At 42.9% G+C, this 20,736-nt stretch overlaps 1 protein-coding gene across 1 annotated transcript in view; it reads right to left on the bottom strand.

Moving 5' to 3' along the window:
• Positions 1-20,736, bottom strand: part of MED12L (mediator complex subunit 12L) — a 411,338-nt gene that overhangs the window by 304,355 nt on the left and 86,247 nt on the right. The window contains exons 6-11 of the mRNA XM_080653836.1: positions 9,524-9,693; positions 6,900-7,010; positions 5,611-5,880; positions 1,645-1,794; positions 814-913; positions 358-494 (exon numbers count right to left, since the gene is read on the bottom strand). Coding sequence (XP_080509962.1) covers positions 358-494; positions 814-913; positions 1,645-1,794; positions 5,611-5,880; positions 6,900-7,010; positions 9,524-9,693 — 938 coding nt within the window. The remainder of the gene's footprint in view (positions 1-357; positions 495-813; positions 914-1,644; positions 1,795-5,610; positions 5,881-6,899; positions 7,011-9,523; positions 9,694-20,736) is intronic.

Raw genomic sequence — 20,736 nt, 5'->3', positions numbered from 1 at the left:
CACAGGTATTAATCCGCTGCTTTCTGATATGCTGAATCTATTATTTTTTACTGGATTAAAGCCAAACCACTGCATAAAATCCTATCACTAGATGAAGGATAGTCTTCTAAAATGAAAGTGATGAGAAATAACAATAAAAGGATGAAGAAAAAGCTTTCCAACCGATATACCTAGGTAGACCAGCCCAATGGACATTTTTATAATGGTGGGACTTTTTAGTCGAACAATAGAATGATTTCACGGTGAAGACCTCTTCACAAGGTATTACACTTTATTGTGAAGGCTTTGGCAACATTTAAAGAATGAAAAAGAAGAAAATATGCTAATAAAATGGGATAAGAAGAAAAAAATAACTACCTCTTGGTTATCTTTATTTTGGTGCGCCCAGAAAATCTTATGATAAAGCGTCTCCAATGAATTGCTAGAATCAGTTCGGTCAAAACAGTGTCGATCCAACACTTCCAATGTGTGCAAAACCCGGCTAATGGTCACCCCTAGAAATGGAAATTAAGCAAGCAGTTAAAAAGGCTAAATGAGGCCAAACAGCACAGTACAAAACTCATTATTATGGGTGCAAAAGGGATTTTAAGAAATCATTCCCAGCATAGAAGAGTTGCCAACAAAACCAAACCCGGCAAGCTGGACAGCCAGGGTCTGAAGGGCATAAACTAAAGAACTTCCTCAGAATTCACTAGGTGGCTCCGTCAGAGAGCAGAGAGCATCCTTATCCAGTATGTGGACAGGGTGACGAGAATCAGAAGCATGGCATATAAAGTCCTGCATTCAAAAGCACTCCTCCGTTGTGCTCTGTACCTGCTGTTGACTCTTGGCACTTGTCAAAAGACCACCGAACTTCCACTGCACGGCCTCTCTGTTTTATCTGCTGTTCTACCTCATAAATCCTTGCCCGAACCTGAAAAATAAGCATTTTTAATTAACTTATGCTTGGAGAGCCACAGTGGTTGTTTAAATCATGTCAGGATTTTCCACATGAGCAGAGAATCCTACGGTGAACTCCAGTCTTCACTGCACTGTAGGAAGTTCACTCTGTTTCACCAAGAGTGCATTTTAAAATTCACAGGTGGTGTTTCTATGCCAGTTTTCAATAATAAACGCTTACAAAACATCTTTATAACTGAAAATATATTAGGACATCAATAGAAAGTAAAAGTTCTAAATATCATCTATAAGCCATTCTTCTATGTATGAAAGCAACCAGTCATGTTTATTAACTTAATAATACTGCTTTGAAAAAACAGAGACCTTTTTCTAAGTATTAGTCACCATTCTTTGGTTCAAGTTTCTTAAGTCTTTGAACCAAATAACCCAGCACTAATAAAAACATAATAATTACTAAATATCACAGACCACTACTTTGAGAGCTGTGGAACACCACTATAATTATCGTCTGGGTGGCAGAACTCTCTGCAAGAAATGCCCGGCAAAAGGGTCAGAAGAAAGAGAGCAACATGAACTTCTGTGGTTCAAGAGGCTAAATACATCCCCCAAGGCCACCCGGGGAGAGGGGGCGGAGCTGGGAATGGCACCCAAGCATGAGAGATGTTAAAACCCACCTGGCCCTCTCTGCTCTGATGACTCTCAAGAACGAGAACCCCCATCAAATCACTGCAACAGAAAGTCTACCTGCTGATTGAAGGCCGTGTTCCCGCCAGGCATGGGGAGGCTGGAGGGAGCCACCTGCAGCAGATCCAGGGGTGAGCCTGGGTTCACGCTCTTACTGTCGTTTGTGGAATAATTCCACACTAAGGCACTTGGGCAACAGAGAGTGACAGTCTGGAGAGAAAGCGGGAAAATCCAGATAAGAGAAAGAAAAGTTATAACAACAGCTTCACAGTAAAATGACACCTTATCATGACTATTACAGTTTCTTACCAGTAAGATTAAAATATGAGTATCTTATCCCATTCTCATCTTTTCAAGTGATAAGACAAAACTAAAACAGAATTACCACTTTGAAAGGAAGGAAGTATAGTATTAAGAAATTACCTACTATAGGAAACCTAGGAAACATAAAAATGAAGTAATCAACATTTAAAAAATTTTTTCATGAAGTTAAAAAAATGAGATGGCATTAAATATGTAATTTCTAAGGTTATAAACTGTAAAAAGGAATTTTTAAAAATATTTCAAGTAATGGTGCAGTAAGTAGCTTCATAAATGCTGGGTAGGCAGTAATCCTGGACTAATCGTTGGCAATTTTTTTTCTGTAAAAAGCCAGATAGTAAATGTTTTGAGCTTTTTGGGACATCTATGGTTTCTGTCTCATATTCTTCTTTTTTTGTTCTAATAACTCATTGGAAACATGAAACTATTATAGTTCACAGGCTGCACCTGGCCCTCAGTTGTAGCTCGTCCACCCTGGCTGAGCCCCTTACAGACTGTCTTACTCAACCAGCTTGCACGAAGTACTTTCTATGACCACCTTGCTTCTACGTCACAGCAACCCCATTTCCCGACTGTATGAAAGAGGAACATGAGACAGAGATTAGTAACAGCCCCAAATTGAGTCCAGCACACGTGACTGGCACTCCTATGTTGATCCTGCTGCCTCTGAAATGCAAATAAAATAGTACAGCTCACATTTAATTGAACACTATCCTGGAAGCTTTCTGTCCTCATAACCTTAACCCCATCTATATATATAAAAGCCTAAGTCACCGCCTGCCCCCACCCCCCGCCCCTGCCAACCGACCAGTAGCTATGACATGCACTGACCACCAGGGGGCATATGCTCAACACAGGAGCTGCTGAGCTGTGGTGACTTGGCAGCTGTGGTTCTCGGGTGATGCACCCAGAACCAGAGAGGAGGGAACCCAATTCTAGGGTGCCAAGAACTGCCCTCTCACAATCTGGGAGCCCTCAGGGGATGTCAGAGAGCCGGTTCCAGCCCGATCCCCACAGGCCAGGCTGAGGGACCCCACTGGTGCACGAATCCGTGCACCGGGCCTCTAGTCTGGTAATAAGTAAAGCATCAAACAGTCTGTCAATCTTCAGAGGGAAGGTAGGGAGGGGTGGATGTCGGGGGGTAAGAGATCAACCAAAGGACTTGTATGCATGCGTATAAGCATAACCAATGGACACAGACACTAGGGTGGTGAGGGCATGTGCTGGGGGGGTCGGGATGGCAAATGGGGGAAAAAAGGAGACATATGTAATACTATATATAATACTTTAAACAATAAAGAATTAAAAAAAAAAAAAAAAACTGTCATCATCCCCCATTCACACTTGGGAAACAGAGCCTCAAGGTCCAAGTTACCAACTGGCAGAGCAGAGCCCAAGTCAGGTCTGTCTGAATGATTTTAAAGTATATGTCTTAACCATTCTGCTATCATGTCACTCAACTGCAAACAAAGAGAGCTGAGAGAATGAATGCAGCATTTCCTTTCTCTAAAAAGTGAAGAGAAAAATAAAAGTACTACATTTGGAGGTATGGAGGGAGACATGTCTGTGGAAATCAGATGGCAAACAGTAGGACCATAAAGTCTCTGAACCCTCCAATGCACATCTCCTCTGGCACCTATCCCTCCCCACTTCATCCTGTCCGTGACACTGTGGGGTCCTCACCACCTGTCCATGATGGAGCCCTTCCCTTGCATTCTTAGTTCCAAAGCCTCCCACATCTAGGACACTGATCTATCAAATACTATTCCCAGACTCACCTCTACTAGTCTACCCTTAGCTTAGAAATACGCCCGTCTAAAATAATTTTTAAAAAGAATCTCATTCACACAGCAGCGATTTCTATCTCTTACCTTCATAGACATGGTTCTCAAACTAAGAGGAGCATTATTTCACCCCATTCCGCATCACCTGTCAACCTGCCTTAACCTGGCTTCTCACCCAAAACCCAACTGATCATCAAAGACACCACCATACTGTCAAAGACAAGTTCACCCACCTTCTTACCAGACCTCCCCAATCCACTGAGCACTGCCACTACCAATGCTAACTCCATTTTGAAACTTTCTGCAGTACCTAGAGAAGCCATTTAACGTGGTTGTCAAGAATGTAGACTATGGATCCAGAATTTGGGTCTGAATTCCAGCTTTGCCACTGACCTCAGGTGTGACCTATATTACCTTTTCATCATTAGTGTTACAAAAATAACAGAGGTTACTATCAGATAGGGTGGTTCTGAGAACTAAATGACTTAATATATGATACAACTTAGAACAGTACCTAGAACATAGAACATGCTCAGTATTCTTCTTCTCCTCATCTTTGTTTCTACAATAAATTCTCTCTCACTCTCTCTCTAGTCTGGCTAACTTTCCAAGTCATCTCTGTGAAATCCTCTCTGCCATCTCTTAACCACACATGCCCCTTGGTCCACTTGGCCTCTCCCACCACTAATTCTTTAGGTAACCTCGCCCCTCCCAGCCACATGCCCTGAATGATTCAAATCCACATGTGGCCGGTCATCTTGGCTCAGGAGACAGAATCAGACATGTAACAACCTCTTGAAAATACCCACTTGGAGATCCTATGGGATAAAACAGTTCAAAATTGAACTTACCTAGACTCTTCCAAACTTATTTCTTTGCCTTGTCTCTCTCCCCCCTACTTCCTTACTCACATAAGTTGTCCCTCTACTGTTGCTAAAACAATCTAACTAACCCACACACTGTCACTTCCATGCACAAAATCCTCCAATGATACCCAGTCATAAGGTGCACAAGGGTCTTCTATGTGCTGACCCCCAACAGATTTATGCTCCATGTTCCATTAATACTGGCCAGCCAACCCTCTGGGCCTCTGCCCCTGCTGTGAGCTCTGCCAGGAACACTCTACCACCTTTTTAAACTTGTATTGTAAGCACCAGTCAGGACTATGTCCTCAGGAAGCTCCCCTGAATTCTAGGTGGGATCAGAAATGATCCTTCTCAACTCCCTTGGCTCACTGTGCATCCCTCGGTCAGCACTTGTCGGAGTCTCAGAAACTGCCTATCTGTCAGCCTGTCTTCCTGACAAAGCAGCAAATTCTACCAGAGTGGAGACTGTGTTTTTAAGGCCAGGCCTGCCCCAAAGCCCCTTAGCCAACAGATGGACACATTAAGAGCCCAGGAAGTGTGATCTGAACACTAAGCTGGGAGCTCCTCTAGCGTGGGGCTGTACTTCCTTCCTAACAGCATCAGCCGAGGGGCCAGCATGCTGGGGATGGTCCGCAGGCCACCAGCAGCGAAGCTCAATGGAGCAAAGCAGGACAGATTGATTGGGTTTAAAGGAAGAGAGAAAAGGCAACCGCTCAGGATGTAAACTGAGGAAGCTAAAGACGCTGCATGAAGAAGCTGATCTTCCAGAGCAGTGATACAGCTGGCTTGTTCTATGGATTCCCTAAAGGGTTTTACTCACTGACTACTTTATGGCCCTCATGAAGAATAAGCACAATAACTTACTACTAAACTAAAGCAACTAATCTTCTTTTGGCTTGATTTACATAGGAAAATAAAAACATGAAATTTCAATCTATAAATTATGTGGTTAAGGAAGAAACTAGAGCTGTAATGTGAAAGCTGTTGCAATTCCCACCACAATTATCTCCTACTACACTAAAATCTAACATAAGTAACAAGGTCAAAGGACTTACCTGCAGCATACAACTAAGTCCATAAACAAGGGGACCGTGCTGTGCACAGGACAAAAAGTCTGAGAAGGCGAGCTGCACGGGGCTCACACTGGTGCCGGGGGGGCCGGGGCTGGGGGCCCTGATGCTTGCATTGTTTGGTCCTATCATCATGTGGGGCGAGTGGGCAGCGAGGAGGCCAGTGCTGTCGCTCAGCAGCAAGGCAAGACGCCGGGCACAAAAGTAGGCAAGACGACGAGACAGGTAGGCCGACTGAACAAACTCATCTGAATACTGAGGAGTACAAGGACACCAGACTTGGTCATGTCGATGAAATAACTATCGTAATACAGAAAATTTTTTATTTAAAAAGACAACCTTCAAAGGTACTGTATAGACCAGTGCTGTCCAACAGAAACATAACACAAGCCACATATGTAATTTTAAATTTTCTAATAGCCATTGGAAAAACAAAGGTAAAATTAAAAGAATATTTTATTTATCCTCATATAGGCAAGTGCTATCATTTCAACATATAATCAAACCAAGATGTATTGAGATATTATATATACGCTTTTTCTGCATTAAGTCTGAAATCTGGTGTGTATTTTGTACTGAGAACACATATCAATTTGTACTTGTTACAGTTCCAACAGTTAACCTCCCCATCTGGCTAGTGGCTCCTCTACTGGGCAGCACAGGCCCAGGCACCCCAGAGGGGACACACAGGACCAGCATGGGGCAGTCTCAGAAAGGGTGCGCTGGGGCTGGAAACAGGTGACTTTTCATTAGATACTCTTTTGTACTGTTTGAATACTCAAGTACGTGCATTACCTTTCGAAGGAAATTATAATTTTTTAAATAAATTTTGTCCAAGATAACCTAAATTTCAACAAATTTTAGACCAGACATTAAAATAGGAAGTTCCCACCAGCTCAAAACATGTCAAACGAATATAAAAGATCCTCTGGGTCCTCAAAAAGAGATGACTTGTTTTGTTTTCCCAGACATTTGTTGGAACAAGAGGACAGTATTTAAAGAGCTGTTTGTTTAGCTCAGTGATGGGAGAAATCAATGTAGTGTAGTAAAATTACTTTAAAAGGACATGTGGCTAAAACTATGAAACGCCCATTACAAATGACTGCCAGAACTTAAGCCTCGTTATCACTTCATGTGTTGTAGCGTCAAGATATTTTTTTTCCTTCCATTTCAAAGTGCAATTTTTTCCTCTTCCCCCTCTACTTACCTAAGCTTTCTTAGCAGATCATTTCCTGCCCATGAAATCAACTGGCCTGTGGTTATATATACTGTACCTGAAGCATTAATGGTAACAGGAGTTTAAGAAGATCATCATCCATTGGTCTGGTCTTTTCTAAAACATCCAAGATCCATGTCAAATATTCATGTTTTTCCAGCATTCCTTCCTTAAATGAACAAAGAAAAATTATACTAATAATGTTAAAGTAAAACTAACTAAAATGCAAAAAGCACTGCTATTCTTATGCTTAAGCATAATTTTACTATTGTTTTTGTTGTAGTAAAACTCATTGATCACAGTCTAAATTTCAAACAAAAAGAACTAATATTACTTTGTATGGTTGGTTTGGGGGTTTGTTGCTGTTGTTTGTGATTTTTGATAATCTGCTTAATTCTAAATTTAAAATAAAAAAAATTGATTCCTACAAGAAAGAAAACTGAAAAGACTCCCAAGGCATATATCAAGCACCTGGCTAGATTTTGAGGTGTATGTACTCATCTTCACAAGAGGAAACCTGGCCAATGGCGATAATCATAAAGAAGCCACCATCATACCATTATCTTGATGAGAAGTTGACAATCCCACCAGATCCAATGCCCCCTTAATAGTCTCCTCTATCCTAAAATGAAATTCAGATACTATAACCTACCTGTAAAATATATCTTAAAAAATATAATGGCATAAATAACTATAATATAAAGAAAGAAAATGAATTTATAATAAAATACTGTAATGTATAAATATTCCAACATAACTACAGTAAGAAACAATAACACATCTACAAATTTCCAAAATGCCTCACAGGGGTGGTACAGACCCTCAACGTAAGCATTCTATTGCCTTCACATATACATACGTATAAATACACACATTATTTCATGACAGTCCCTGCACATACATAGTAAATATCATATTACAGTTTTGTGTCATGATTCACATCATGAAAGAAACTTCAAGATAGAAACAAAAAGCCATGTTTCCTGGGAAAGACATACTTTTATGGTCCTTCTGGTAACAACCTTTTAGTAGTTACTATGAACTCCCACTTTGTTCCTAGCAACTTTTACAGATCTATGTATACCAGTGGTCCAAAGCCATGGCTACCAACAATCTGTGTGAAGAAACTGTACTGAGAAATTACAGTACTTATAGGATTACAATGACACCACACTAACATGATATCAAGATATTTACTTGTCGCTAATTTCTAACTTTTTAAATATTGAAAGGCAGAAAGTGTCAAAGGGTTATCACAGAAAAACTGCAATTTAAAATTTTTAAACCAGTAAAGTGAATTTTCACTCAATAAAGAAATAAATAAAATGGAATTTTGCATTAAGGTGTAAGAGATGATGAATCGAGATTTTAAAATTTTAAGAAATCTTAATAAATATGATTGTCCATGATTACATAATAGTGCCTCCTCAATGTGCTTTTGTCTATGTACCCATGCCTTTATTTCTGCATGTGTATATACTAGGATCAGTTTCACATTTCAGATTGTGACAAATTAAAGATATCACGAACTTTTAAATTGTAGCATTAATGTTACAATTAGATTCCAATCAGTTTACAACCCTAGGAGAAGGGGGGTTGTTGGGGAGGTAGAGGGATTGAGGGGGAAAAAAGTGAGAGAAAACCCATGAATCTGGACAACAGTGTGGTGATTGTGGGGGTTGAGGGGGATGGATGGAAGTGGAAGAGGGCATAGAGGAAATAAATGGTGGTGGAAAAAATTAAACTAAATTTTTAAAATAGTAAAATAATAATTTTTTAAAAAGATATACTGATTTCAATGTTCCTAATACATAAAGATAACCTCCCAAAGACAATAAGCTTGTTGACAGACATGTTTTAGAAGATGCAGATTAAATCCTCAGCTCAATAAAAGTAATTGAGCACGCACTGAAGTAATCCTGTAATAAGTGGAGCTAGGATTTGTAGAGGGTTGTTTTTATTGACTGCAACAATGCTATTTCTCAAGAGGACCATGCTTTTTCCTACTTTGAAAAAGAAATCACCTGCAAGTTGGTAACTATAATTAAAGTAAAGAGGAAATTTAGAAGCCACACATCCTTTCTAATCCCCTTTCTCTTTGGTCAAGATAGCAGGTAGTGAAAGTCTATGCCAGCAATAACAATTTCAGCTGAATATACACACTTCCTTCTCCTTGCCAGGAGTAAAGAGTGAGGCACATGCACCCTCTTCTGGTCCATATGATTTACATCAGCTTGTCTGGGTGCCACAGTGCCTTTATAGGCCCCATCAACTGCATTTTGAACTGCAGCTGAGCCCAATTAAGGTGACCTATCTGTGGAATAACAAAACTCTAAAGATCTACTAGGAGACATCAGTACAAAGATTTTTTTGAATGAACACATCCAATTTTTGCAAAAGAAAAGGTTTAAAAGGATCATACTTAATAGTGCAATTACATAGCAACAGCACTAACAGAGCTGACATCATTAAAGCTGGAGGTCAACATGTACGAGAAGCAGCTGTCATCTCAGGGCCAAGGTGCAAACTTTACTCCAATTCAACGTGAGAAATGTCAGATGGCTTTCTCTGAATGTACTGTTCATAGAAAGCCTCAATTTAACCCCCAGAAAACTAAACGATAAGGAACTTGCTCTCTTTTTAAAAGAATGCTGCACAGCCTTGGCTGCCCTGGCAGGTTACCTGGAACATGTGGAATGCCAGCTTCGCGTTGTACTCCCACTGCTTCAGGGTTTGCTCCACATCTGGGGGCACAGGGACAGGGCCATCACCCATGCTGGAAGCCATGTGGTAGAAGTCAGAAATCTTGGCCAGCTGCTCTCGAAGATACCTGGTAGATATTTGTGTCCACTCTGCATTTTAAAAAATGTTATAAGAAATAACTTTTTCACCCCTTTCTGATCATCTTAAGGATGTACTTATAAAACAAACAACTATGACATAAAAGTGGCTTTTGCACATGCAAGCGCTTCAGGAAGGCACGCCCACCCCAAAGCCTGTAAATAATGCCCATTAGTGCCGTGGCACCCTCCACAGCAGCAGGGATCCAGCCAGCTCTATCCTGTGCCTCTGCGACCCCTTATCCAGGAGAAGACATCTGCACTCAAATTAGATGCATCAGGGGTTCTTCCATGTTAAACAGCAGTTAGCACAACCAAAACATCAAAGGCACAAACAGGAAACAGAACTTCAGAGGCGAGCCCTTTGAGAAATTTCAAGTCTCCACCAAAAGAATTCAAAATCCCCAAGTGTATGTTTTTCAGGGTGCAAGTCAAGTGTCAAACATGCCTAGTTAAGATCTGGTCTGTTTTTGTCAATCTGTGAGAAGGCAGCATTTATGTGGGCTGGCCCATGGCAGCATTCCGAGCAGCACTGCCCCGGACCGCCAAAGACACAAGAGCAGTGGCCTCTCAGACAACCGTGTGGACCTGCAATTACTGCACTATCCTCAGAATGCAATCAGCAAGAGTGGTGAGCAACAAAGGTAGGAAACTGCAAAGGAAATAGAAAACGTAGCATAAAAAAAATCACTGAAATTATTCAAAAATGTCTGCCACAGGGGCACAAATTAAATCACTGTGTTGCCTCTGGCAATCACAGGGGATGAGATGCCAACCTGAGCCCATTCTGTGTGTAAAAATGTAATGATTACATGCTCACAGTCAAATTTCCCCAAGGATTAGCCAAATAGCATCTCAGAAGAAACCATCCTACTGAAACATTTTCACTCAACGCTGTTTTCCCATTACTTTGGCAATAGGTTCTCCCACCTTCTTTTAAAGGAAGCTATTTTGACAAGAATAGATACTAAACATCTTATTAGTCATTGAGAGTTTTGTCTTTCCTTTTTGAATACTATTAAACTTACTTGATAATAGTACCCAGAGATAACTACTATTAAGTTGTGGTCTAAGCCACTTATTATAATTGTGTCTAATTTAAAATTGAAATTCAAATGCAGGTGCTAACCTCCAATAATAAGCCAACACAAAAGGATGAAGAGATACTAGGTCAACACTTGCCACCGATAATAGATACCATCATTAAAATGAATCCACTGGAGCCCTAGCTGGCAGTAGATAGAGCATCAGCCTGCGGACTGAAGGGTCCTAGGTTCGATTCCGATCAAGAGCACATGCCGGGTTGCATGCTCGAACCCCAGTGGGGGCATGCAGGAGGCAGCCAATCAATGATTCTCTCTCATCATTGATGTTTCTATCTCTCTCCTCTCTTCCTTCCTCTCTGAAATCAATAAAAATATATTTTTTAAAAAATGAATCCACTGGAATTAAAAACAAAGACTGAATTACCAATGTTGTCATACGGACTAACAGTCTCATGTCACTCACTTGTTCAACAAAGTAAAATGCCAACCATCCAATGGATGGGTGGAGCTTAGCTACAATAAACAAAAACAAAAACTACAAAAACCAAAATCCCAGCTTTTGTGTGCCATGCCTTACTATTAGCTCATTCTCAGTATGTATTATTCTCAATATCCCTACAGAATATTTAAGCCTCAAGAGCTAAAAATAACACACACACTCACACACCCCAACTTTAAAAAGGTTTTTTTTATATAGAAGAAATACATGGTCGCTACAGAAAAAATGTATGAAAACAAAAAGGATCTGTAATCCCACTGAAACCAAAATGTGGGGTTTTAGCCCAAGTTTGTTGTCTCACAAAATCGAAGAATGATGTAGCAGACAAAAATGAGTAATGGAACCAAAGTTTACTGAGACCATCCAAGATAATTAAAGTCTAGTAATCCATGTCCGGAGTCCCACATAGCCATAAGCAGCGTGGGCTTAGGGATGTGCTCCCCTGCCACAGGAACTTCAGGAACCCATTGTGTGCCAGAGAGAGGAGAGAGGAGAGAGGGCAAGAGGAAGCATGGTTTTTAATCTAGGGGGTGGGTACAAGCCTTGCTAGTTCTTGATTGGTCTTTTCAAAGAATTCTGCCTTAGTGACATCCTTGGGATTGGTTTATATGTCTCACAGCCTTGTGATTAGTTATTTGCAAGCTACCTGTCTTAGCAACGTTCATATATTTTAAACCTCGCTTTTCTCATGTGTGCCCTTCTTTCCCTGCCCAATTGGGTTGCTTAGTAACTTCGCCTAGTTGAGTACCCCATTTCTATTTCCTCCTCCCCTCATGGTCTCCGACCCTGTCTAACTAGCTCCCTCTGTCTCCTCACCATCACACATAATTATTAAATATTCTAACATGTAACCTTTGGTCTTTATGTGTGCTTGAACATTTATATAAACACATGTGTGTCTAATATACCGCTTTGCTGAATATACCGCTCCACAATCTCCTCCTTTTGGGATTCACATGGAATTTAAATGCAGGCCTCTTAATAGTGTACTTTAATTGTACTGCAGTCCACTAACAGTAAATGATCATGGCAAGCAGACAGATTCGGGGATCTGGGCATAAGATAGTCTAGAGTGGACTAGCATAAAAAATTAGACTGCCCACACAAAATTTTCATTAGAAATTGAAAACAGAAAACAGCAGCCTTGAGTGGAAAACCACCACAAGGGGGCTTTGACCCAATGCCAGTGCCTTCAGCCCCACTGCCAGATTCTGACCCGGCCCAGTTCCAGATAGTAAAAGAAAATAGGAAAGATAAAGATCACAGGGAAGATGGGGGCAGGGTGGCATTCCAATGTAAAAAGCTAGAAAGTGACCAAAAGTACTATTCTGAAAATGGAGCAGTCCTACATTCTAGCAACTTGGGGGAACGGGGGGGGAGGGGGGGGGGGGTGCGGATGGCCACACCTGTAGCTCCTGGAAGTGTAGTAGAACCTAAGGTCCATGAGCCAGATTGTTAGTTTATGAGCATGAGCGTTACTGAGAGGGCTCAGGACTGAATACAGTGCCCCGTCCTTTCGACGGTGCTCTCCCTAGCATCCAAGAATCCTACAGCCACTGCATCTCTCTGTCCGTGCTTAACCCCCAAGCAGAAGGGATTCTAGAAGCCATACAATTCACCTACCACCTTACAGACCCAGGCACTGCAGGCATCCCCAGGGTCACACAGCTGGCCCAGGACACAAACAGGCGTGAGATGCCCACTCTGGTACATGAAATCACATAAAACGATAAACACATCGTTTACGGGGAGAACAGAGGTGTGGCGGGGCGGAGCGTGGTGCAGCAGGGCCCCTGGTGAACGTGTCCTGCAGTGTGGCATCGCAGCACAGCAACAGAACCCACATGCAGGCATAGGGGCAGAGTGAACTTGGGAATGGATGGCCCTGAATCCCAATCCCAGCTCTGTCACTCATCCATGCGACCTGGAGCAGCGGATCTAACCTCTGCTGTATCTCACCTTCTTCATCCTACAACAGGATCAATAATATATGTACATCAGAGTGATTGTAAGGGTGAGTTACTCAGCCCCATGAACGAAATGCAGAAAATGATCAATAATTGGTAACATTGATCATCACCATCAGGATGAAAAGTTTTTAGAAAAAACAAAAACTAACAGCCAAGCGGTCACTATCAGGACACACCTGCTGCCAATGTCAGTCCCCACCTCAGCCTCACAGAGCTGCCAATGCCTAACAACCTGCTCCACAGGCAGACTTACAGAATCAACATCAGCTCCCTGGTTCCAAACCCTTCACTGATCAGCAACCTGTCATGAATGAAGGCTAAACTCCTTAGCTAGGAACTGGAATCACTTCAAACACTACCAACCACCTAGCATTTCGTACTCCACCAGCCCAAGCTGCTCTGACTCTCATGCCTCTGATGCAATCTCTACCAACAATCCTTCTCTACTCACCTGTGTTCATGCAGGAGAATTTCCTGGACCCAATTCAAATGTCACATTTAACACATAGCCTTCTCTTGTCTCTGGACACCACCCTACCTCCTAGCAGGGTCTCCCTCTTTTCTCTAACCGATATCTTAGAATCCCCTCCATCTCTCTCTTTCATCCCCATAAAACTCTGCCACACATAGTCAACCACCAAGTATTGACTTGAATCAATGAACCCCAAGGCTCTCTCAAAATGACTAATAAATCAAGTTCCTTCCCAATCATACTGACTCTCCAATCTTGATACAAACATCTTTGCTTTCTAGTTTACTAGTAAATTCATTACTACATACCTTGAAGGTTTCAAACACCACTATAGGAAAAATGCCAAATTCCCTCTCTGATGCACTGTGTTTATTATAACCAATTTAACTAGAAGCACCTGCTAACCAATGTGCTTCAAAGGCCCATGCAAATATGAAACTTTCAATTATATTTTAATAAACTTACAATAAATGTATGTATTTTGTGAAGGTTCATTTTCCTGGCTGGATTCTTTCCTGTTTCCAAAGCCAGTGGGAACCCACTATGTGAAATAAATATAATGCTGATGATTTTTTTTAAATGCCCACCAAGTCTAGAGACTAACGCACACATCTATCTCTAAGGTGATCCAGTTGCTACAGCACCTTAAGTCAAGGACAGAGGAGAACCTATACCCAACAGCCACCAGGGAAAATTCTTCCTGAGGTGTAGCACTACAACAAAAGGTTCTTGCCTCTCCACAGAGAGGACAGCCTGCTTCTCAAAACTGCAGGATGTAGAGGGTTTGACCAGCCTGACTTTGGTGCAGACTGAATGGAGGAAAACACCTTCAGTAGGTGTAACATGCCACACACTCCATTTCTAAACACTCAGTAAGAATAACTGAAAGATTTTCTACCATTTTTCTCATGCTTTTTGTTATTAAAATGATTTCTTTATCAAAGGATACCATCAACAAAGGGAAAAGGCAACCCACTAATTAAAAGAAAATATTTGGCCCTAACCGGTTTGGCTCAATGGATAGAGCGTCAGCCTGCGGACTCAAGGGTCCCAGGTTCGATTCTGGTCAAGGGCATGTACCTAGGGGGTGTGCAGGAGGCAGCTGATAGATGTTTCTCTCTCATCAATGTTTCTAACTCTCTCTCCCTCTCCCTTCCTCTCTGTAAAAAATCAATAAAATATATAAAAGAAGAAAATATTTGCAAATCATACATCTAATAATAAGGGACTCAGATCTATAATATATAATGAACTATTACAACTCAATAATAAAAAGACAAATAACCCATTTTTAAATGGACAAAGAATTTCAATAGACATTTCTCCAAAGAAATGGCCAATTGGGCAAATACAAATACACAAATGGCCAATAAGCAAATACAAAGATGTTCAACATCATTTGCCACAGGGACATGAAAGTCAAAGCCACACTGCCGGGCTGGTTGAGCATCGACCTATGAACCAGGAGGTCATGGTTTCATTCCTGGTCAGGGCACATGCCTAGGTTGTGGGCTCGACCCCCAGTGTGGGGCATGCAGGAGGCAGCCGATCAATGATTCTCTCTCTCATCATTAATGTTTCTATCGCTTTCTCCATCCCCTTCCTCTGAAATCAATAAAAATATATTAAAAAACAACAACACTGAGATACTACTAGGACAGTTAGAACAAAAGGACAGGTGATAAGCGTAGGTGAGAATGTGTACAAATTAGAATTTCTTGTGCATTGCTGGGAGAAATGTAATAAAATATGTACCCACTGTGGAAAAGTTTGGCAATTCCTCAAAAGGTTAAACAGAGTTACCACATAACCCAAAAATTTCACGACTACCAGGTATTTATTTATATGCCCAGGAGAAATGAAAACACATGTTTACACAAGAATTCCTAAACAAGTATTTATAGCAGCATAATTCATAATAGCCAAAAATAAAAGCAACCTAAATGCCCATCAACTGGATAAAATGTTACATGCATACAATGGAATACATTCAGTCATGAGAAGGAGCGGACAACTGATGCATGCTGCTACATGGATGAACCTTGAAAACATTATGCTGACTGAATGAAGCCAGTTTAAAAAGACCAAAAACGGTATGACTCCATTTATATGAAACAAGCAAATCTATAAGGCTATTTAGATTGTCTAGAGCTGAGGGCAACTGCAGGGAAGCAGGGGATGACTGCTAATGGCTACAAGATTTCTTCTAAGTGTGATAAAAATGTCCTAAAACATGGTGATGGCTTCACAACTCTATGGACACACTAAAACCACTACGTTGTACATTTTAAATGAAGTATACAGCAGTTGAATTATATCTCAGTGAAGCTGTCTTATCATTTTTAAAAATGTGTCCTTAAAATACTTTACTACTAAGAAGAAGTCACTGCATTTCTGAAGCAAAAGATTCATAGTAATCCTATATAATAAAAGGCTAATGTGCAAATCCACCAAACGGTAGAAAGATAGGTCGCTAAGTCAGGTCACACTGACTACCAGGGGACAGACGCTCAACACAGGAACTGCCCCCCTGGTAGTCACTGTGCTTTCACAGGGGGAGTGCCGCTCAGCCAGAAGCCGGGATCACAGCCTCTCCAGCCTCCACGGCAGCGCTAAGGATGACATCCCCTGAGGGCTACTGGACTGCAAAAGGGCACTGGCCTGGCTATGGGACACCCCCCCCCCCCCCCCCCGCTCGCTGCGTGAATGTCGTGCACCGGGCCTCTAGTCCACTATAAAATGACATGCCTTTGGGGAGGGTGGGCAGGGAGGAGGGGAAGGGGTAGAAACTAGAGTGGCTAGGAGTTAATGGTTAAAGCTGGGTGAAGAGTAAAAGGACTTTATTACAATCTTCAATATGTCTCTGTGCTTTGTATTACTTCCATAAGAAAAGGCTTCTAAAAGTTAATTGGTTGTACCCTATGAGATTCACAGAAAACCTGAAATCCCCTATTCGCCACTGTTCCCGTGGGGAATGAACGGGGGAAATCGGCATGCTGAGTAGCAGCCTGGGTAAGAGTCGCCCAGATGGAAACTGCTGCCTCAGTGCGATGACCCAGACCGGCTGCCGACTGAATAGTCAGTAAAGTCAGGCCTCTACAGGGAAGGGCTGGGGGCTGCTGGCACTCAGTGGAAATGCTATTGTGTTATAAATTGTTGAAACATTTCTTATGCTTAAAATAAGTTTCTCTAACATAGAATTACCTGGAGAACAATGGTGTTTACTGGCAAATAATGAGTATCAGTTTTTGTGTGTTTGAGAACTATGTTATTTTGAACTGGCCATTTCTCTGTGGTTTTATTTACTGAACAATGACACTAGTTATTGTTACTTGGAGATCACAGTGACAACTCAAGATAACATAACCATGGGTATTTGGCAGCAAGCATTAAATGCCTAGGGCTGGCCACAAGCTCTCCTGGGATATGGGGCTACAAAGGTGAGGAGAAAGTAGTCCCTACCGGAGGCGATTCATCCCTGAGATAGGGAGACACATGGGGCACAGATGTTGACAGCAATGTAGTAAGTGCTTTGACTTGTCATGGGACACAGGAAAGGAAGCAGGGGGCCATTTTAGCCAAGTCTTGAGGGGTGGTACCAAGGAGTTGCAGAGACAGGAACAGCAGTGTGCAGAGTTCCAGGCAAAGGGAGAGCAGGGAAGGAGAGGGAGAGGAAGGCTAGGAAGGTGGTCCAAGGTCCTCAAAAGCTAGTGCACAAAATGGTCACCAGAGGGCACTCCAATGCAGAGACTTCCACCCAGTAAATCCAGTGGAGTCTAAAAATCGGCATTTATAACCAGCAGCCCAATGACTGACCCAGGCAGTGACAAGCTATGAGTTCGGTCTTTTATCACAAATGATTCAAAGCCACTGAATGATTTAGGCAAAGGAATCGGGTATGCAAATTAAGACTCCAAGGAAGTCTTAAAAGGAGGCTGCCAAGTGCAGTGGGGAGGTGACTAAGGAAGCTTAAAGGAGAAGCAGGTAGAACAATACCAACCTGATATTGGAGAGAAGGGAAGACAGAGGGCTAGAGTGGCTTCCGGAGCTCTGGGTGCCATCAACTGAGATGCGGAATAGACAGCAAGTGGGGCAGGAGGGTGAAGGAACTGAATTTACTTTGTTTTCATTAACTTTTTGTTTTAAATAAGCTTTTTATCTTGACATAATTACAGGTTCACATGCAATTGTAAGAAATAATAAGAGAGAGATCCCACATGCCTTTAGCTATTCTTCCCAAAGTTTAACATTTTGTAAAACAACAGTACAATATCACAAGCAGGAGAGACACTGATAAACCCACCAAGCTTACTCAGGCTTTCTAGTTCTGAGTTCCGTTTTGAACATCTGAACTTGATATTCATCAGAAAACGTGTCCAGGGGCAGGTGGATCCACAGCTCTGACACTCAGGAGGAGGTCAGGGGGAAGGCACAGATGTGGGGACTGTTTCCTGATTGTGGCGACATGTCCCCCAGACACAATCCAAGAGCAGGCAGGTCTATTCTGCAGAATAAGAATTTGGGCTGTGTGCTCACAGGGCACCCAGGGCTCTTCCAGCCCTCGATGTCAGTTACTGACCTGGAGGTGGTGAAAAGCGCGGGTTCTGGGGGCAGGCAGCCTGACTCCTGTCCCACTCCATCACTTCAGCTTTGGGGTCATGAGCAACTCATTCTGCCCCTGGGTGCCTCAGCTACTTGTCTATAAAACAGGGCTGATACGTGTACTTAGTCTAGAGCAGCCGTGGGCAAACTACGGCCCGCGGGCCGGATCCGGCCTGTTCGGCTGTTCTATCCGGCCTGCGGAGCCGAAAGAGCAGAGGGTTCTCTTGCTCTCCCCTCCGCTCCTTTACTTTGAATTTGTATTAGTTCACACAAACACTCCATCCATGCTTTTGTTCCGGCCCTCCGGTCCAGTTTAAGAACCCATTGTGGCCCTCGAGTCAAAAAGTTTGCCCACCCCTGGTCTAGAGGGTTACTTTGAGAATTAACGGCAATGCATACCCAGGAGAAAGCAAACTGATGTGATTTATAGGGCCAGGCAGACAGCAGTCCACCAGTAGGAAGTAGGTGCAAGTGGGATCTCACTAGCCAAGACAAGAAAGACAGGTAAGAACTGCCGGTAAGCGTATCTAGGTGGGAGGGAGTGAGCAGGTGGCTAAGGGAGACTACCGACAGTGTCTCTCTGAAGTTCAAGGGAAGGTGAAAGGCAAGGAGGGCAGCCTGAAGAGAGAGGTGAAGAGCTGACATAGGACACTCTGTCCAAGGAGTGAATAATATAGTTGAGGGAGGAGTGACAAAAATACCTCCAAAAAGATAAGGGCCGTTATTAGGCAATCTATATATATACTAGTAAAAGCCAAGCGACCGGAACAACGGAACGACTGGAATGGCCAGAACAACCAGTCGCTATGAAATGCACTGTGGCGGCCAACTGTCATCCCCCAACTGCTCGCAGCCCCTCCCCCTGGCCTGCCCAGCCCCGATCGGCCCCCTCCACCCCAATCAGGGATGGGGCCGGCCAGCCAATCTCCCGAGACTCCCCCCCCCCCACCGCCATCCCAGCCCCAACTGCTCCCCCCCATCAAGGGTGGGGCCAGCTGGCCAACCTCCCACGTCCCCTCCCCCCACTGGCCCGGCCCAATTGGCCCCCATTGGGGTGGACCGACTGGGCCTTACCCGTGTACAAATTCGTGCACCAGGCCTCTAGAATATAGATAACTGCACAGTTGTGTGACTGATAGTTCATGCTTGAGGATTTCAAAGTTAAAAGAGACAAGTGGCCAGATGAGGAAACAAGTGGCAAGGGCCCAGGCAGAGAATGGAGAGGGGCTGACTGGGAGGACTGGGAAGGGACTTGTGTCCCAGCAGCAAGGAAACTCCTGTCTGCATGCTGTGCTTGCAGGTGCCATGGCATCTGACACCTCAGGAGAACAGCATTTGACTCTTTTCTTAGTTTTCCCTCCTGCTGTCAGATCTCCAATTCCTGTTTCCATTTTACCGCAGACAATGCTTAACTGTTGCATTTAGGGATTTTTCTAATTGTCCTTTTTCCCTATCTACCCCATACATGCATCTGAAGCAAGGCTCGTGGAAGCCACAGGATCCAATTTTAGGCCCTAGAACAGGAATTTCTTATTCAACATGTCAATCATACAACCAGCTTCTTGGCAAAAGAATAGCTTCAGGGTTTCTTCCCAACAGGTGGCTCATACTAAACCTCAGCCAACAGGGGCATGACATAGCTGTTTGCAATTAATGCCTTACTATCAAGTGGGGAGTTTCTCAAATCTTCTCGGCTTCTATAGAAACCTGAGTGAGCCCTGGCCATGGTGAGATGTTCCTAGCAAGAATAACAGGGACATTATTTTCACAAATATTAAACTGGTACATTTAATTAACCCCTTAGGACAAGTCCCCACAGTCTTCCACATCTGAGACCAAGCCATGGGTTGTATTGCCCCAGGAGAGGAAAGCTATAGCAAGACAACAAAATTGTCTTTGGTAAGAGGCAGACTTATGAGACAACAGCTTGGCTTCCCTGGGTGGCAAACACACCTCCGTGCCCTCCTAGACCCTCAGCATAAAGGCAAGGCCCCCTGAGGGTCTGGGTGGGGGGTGGAGAAATGGAGCAGCTCTGAGGAAAAACTGGCTGCCCACCCCGAAGGCATCCAACCTACCTGAATGATTACATCTGATATTTCATTACCTCAATCCTCTTCTAGCTCTTGCTACGGAGCATGTGGTGGTAAGCCCCAGTCATTTGTGAAGCAAAAATAAATTACATTTTCTTTTTATACTTTGCATTGGAATTTCACTCCATAATCGATGTGGTCTGAGTAGTTTCTATGCTAAAGCAGACTGTTTACTGCTTACATCCTAAATGCAGGTGCTGGGAAGTTCATACCTTGGAACAAGCTTTAGAAGGGAAGTCTTTCACCCGGACACAAGATCAAGTGCTACCACAGACATTACATTGCCAGACAACCACGCACAGTAACTCTAGTCCAAAGAGCTCCAACACACACCAATGCTTCCACACTGCGCAGCCCCATGGCCCCTCCTTGGGAA

The sequence above is a fragment of the Plecotus auritus genome (assembly GCF_963455305.1).
Source record: "Plecotus auritus genome assembly, chromosome: 2".
Taxonomy (NCBI): domain Eukaryota; kingdom Metazoa; phylum Chordata; class Mammalia; order Chiroptera; family Vespertilionidae; genus Plecotus; species Plecotus auritus.
Note: the sequence above shows the minus strand (reverse complement) of the source record. Positions and strands in the feature narration are given on the sequence as shown.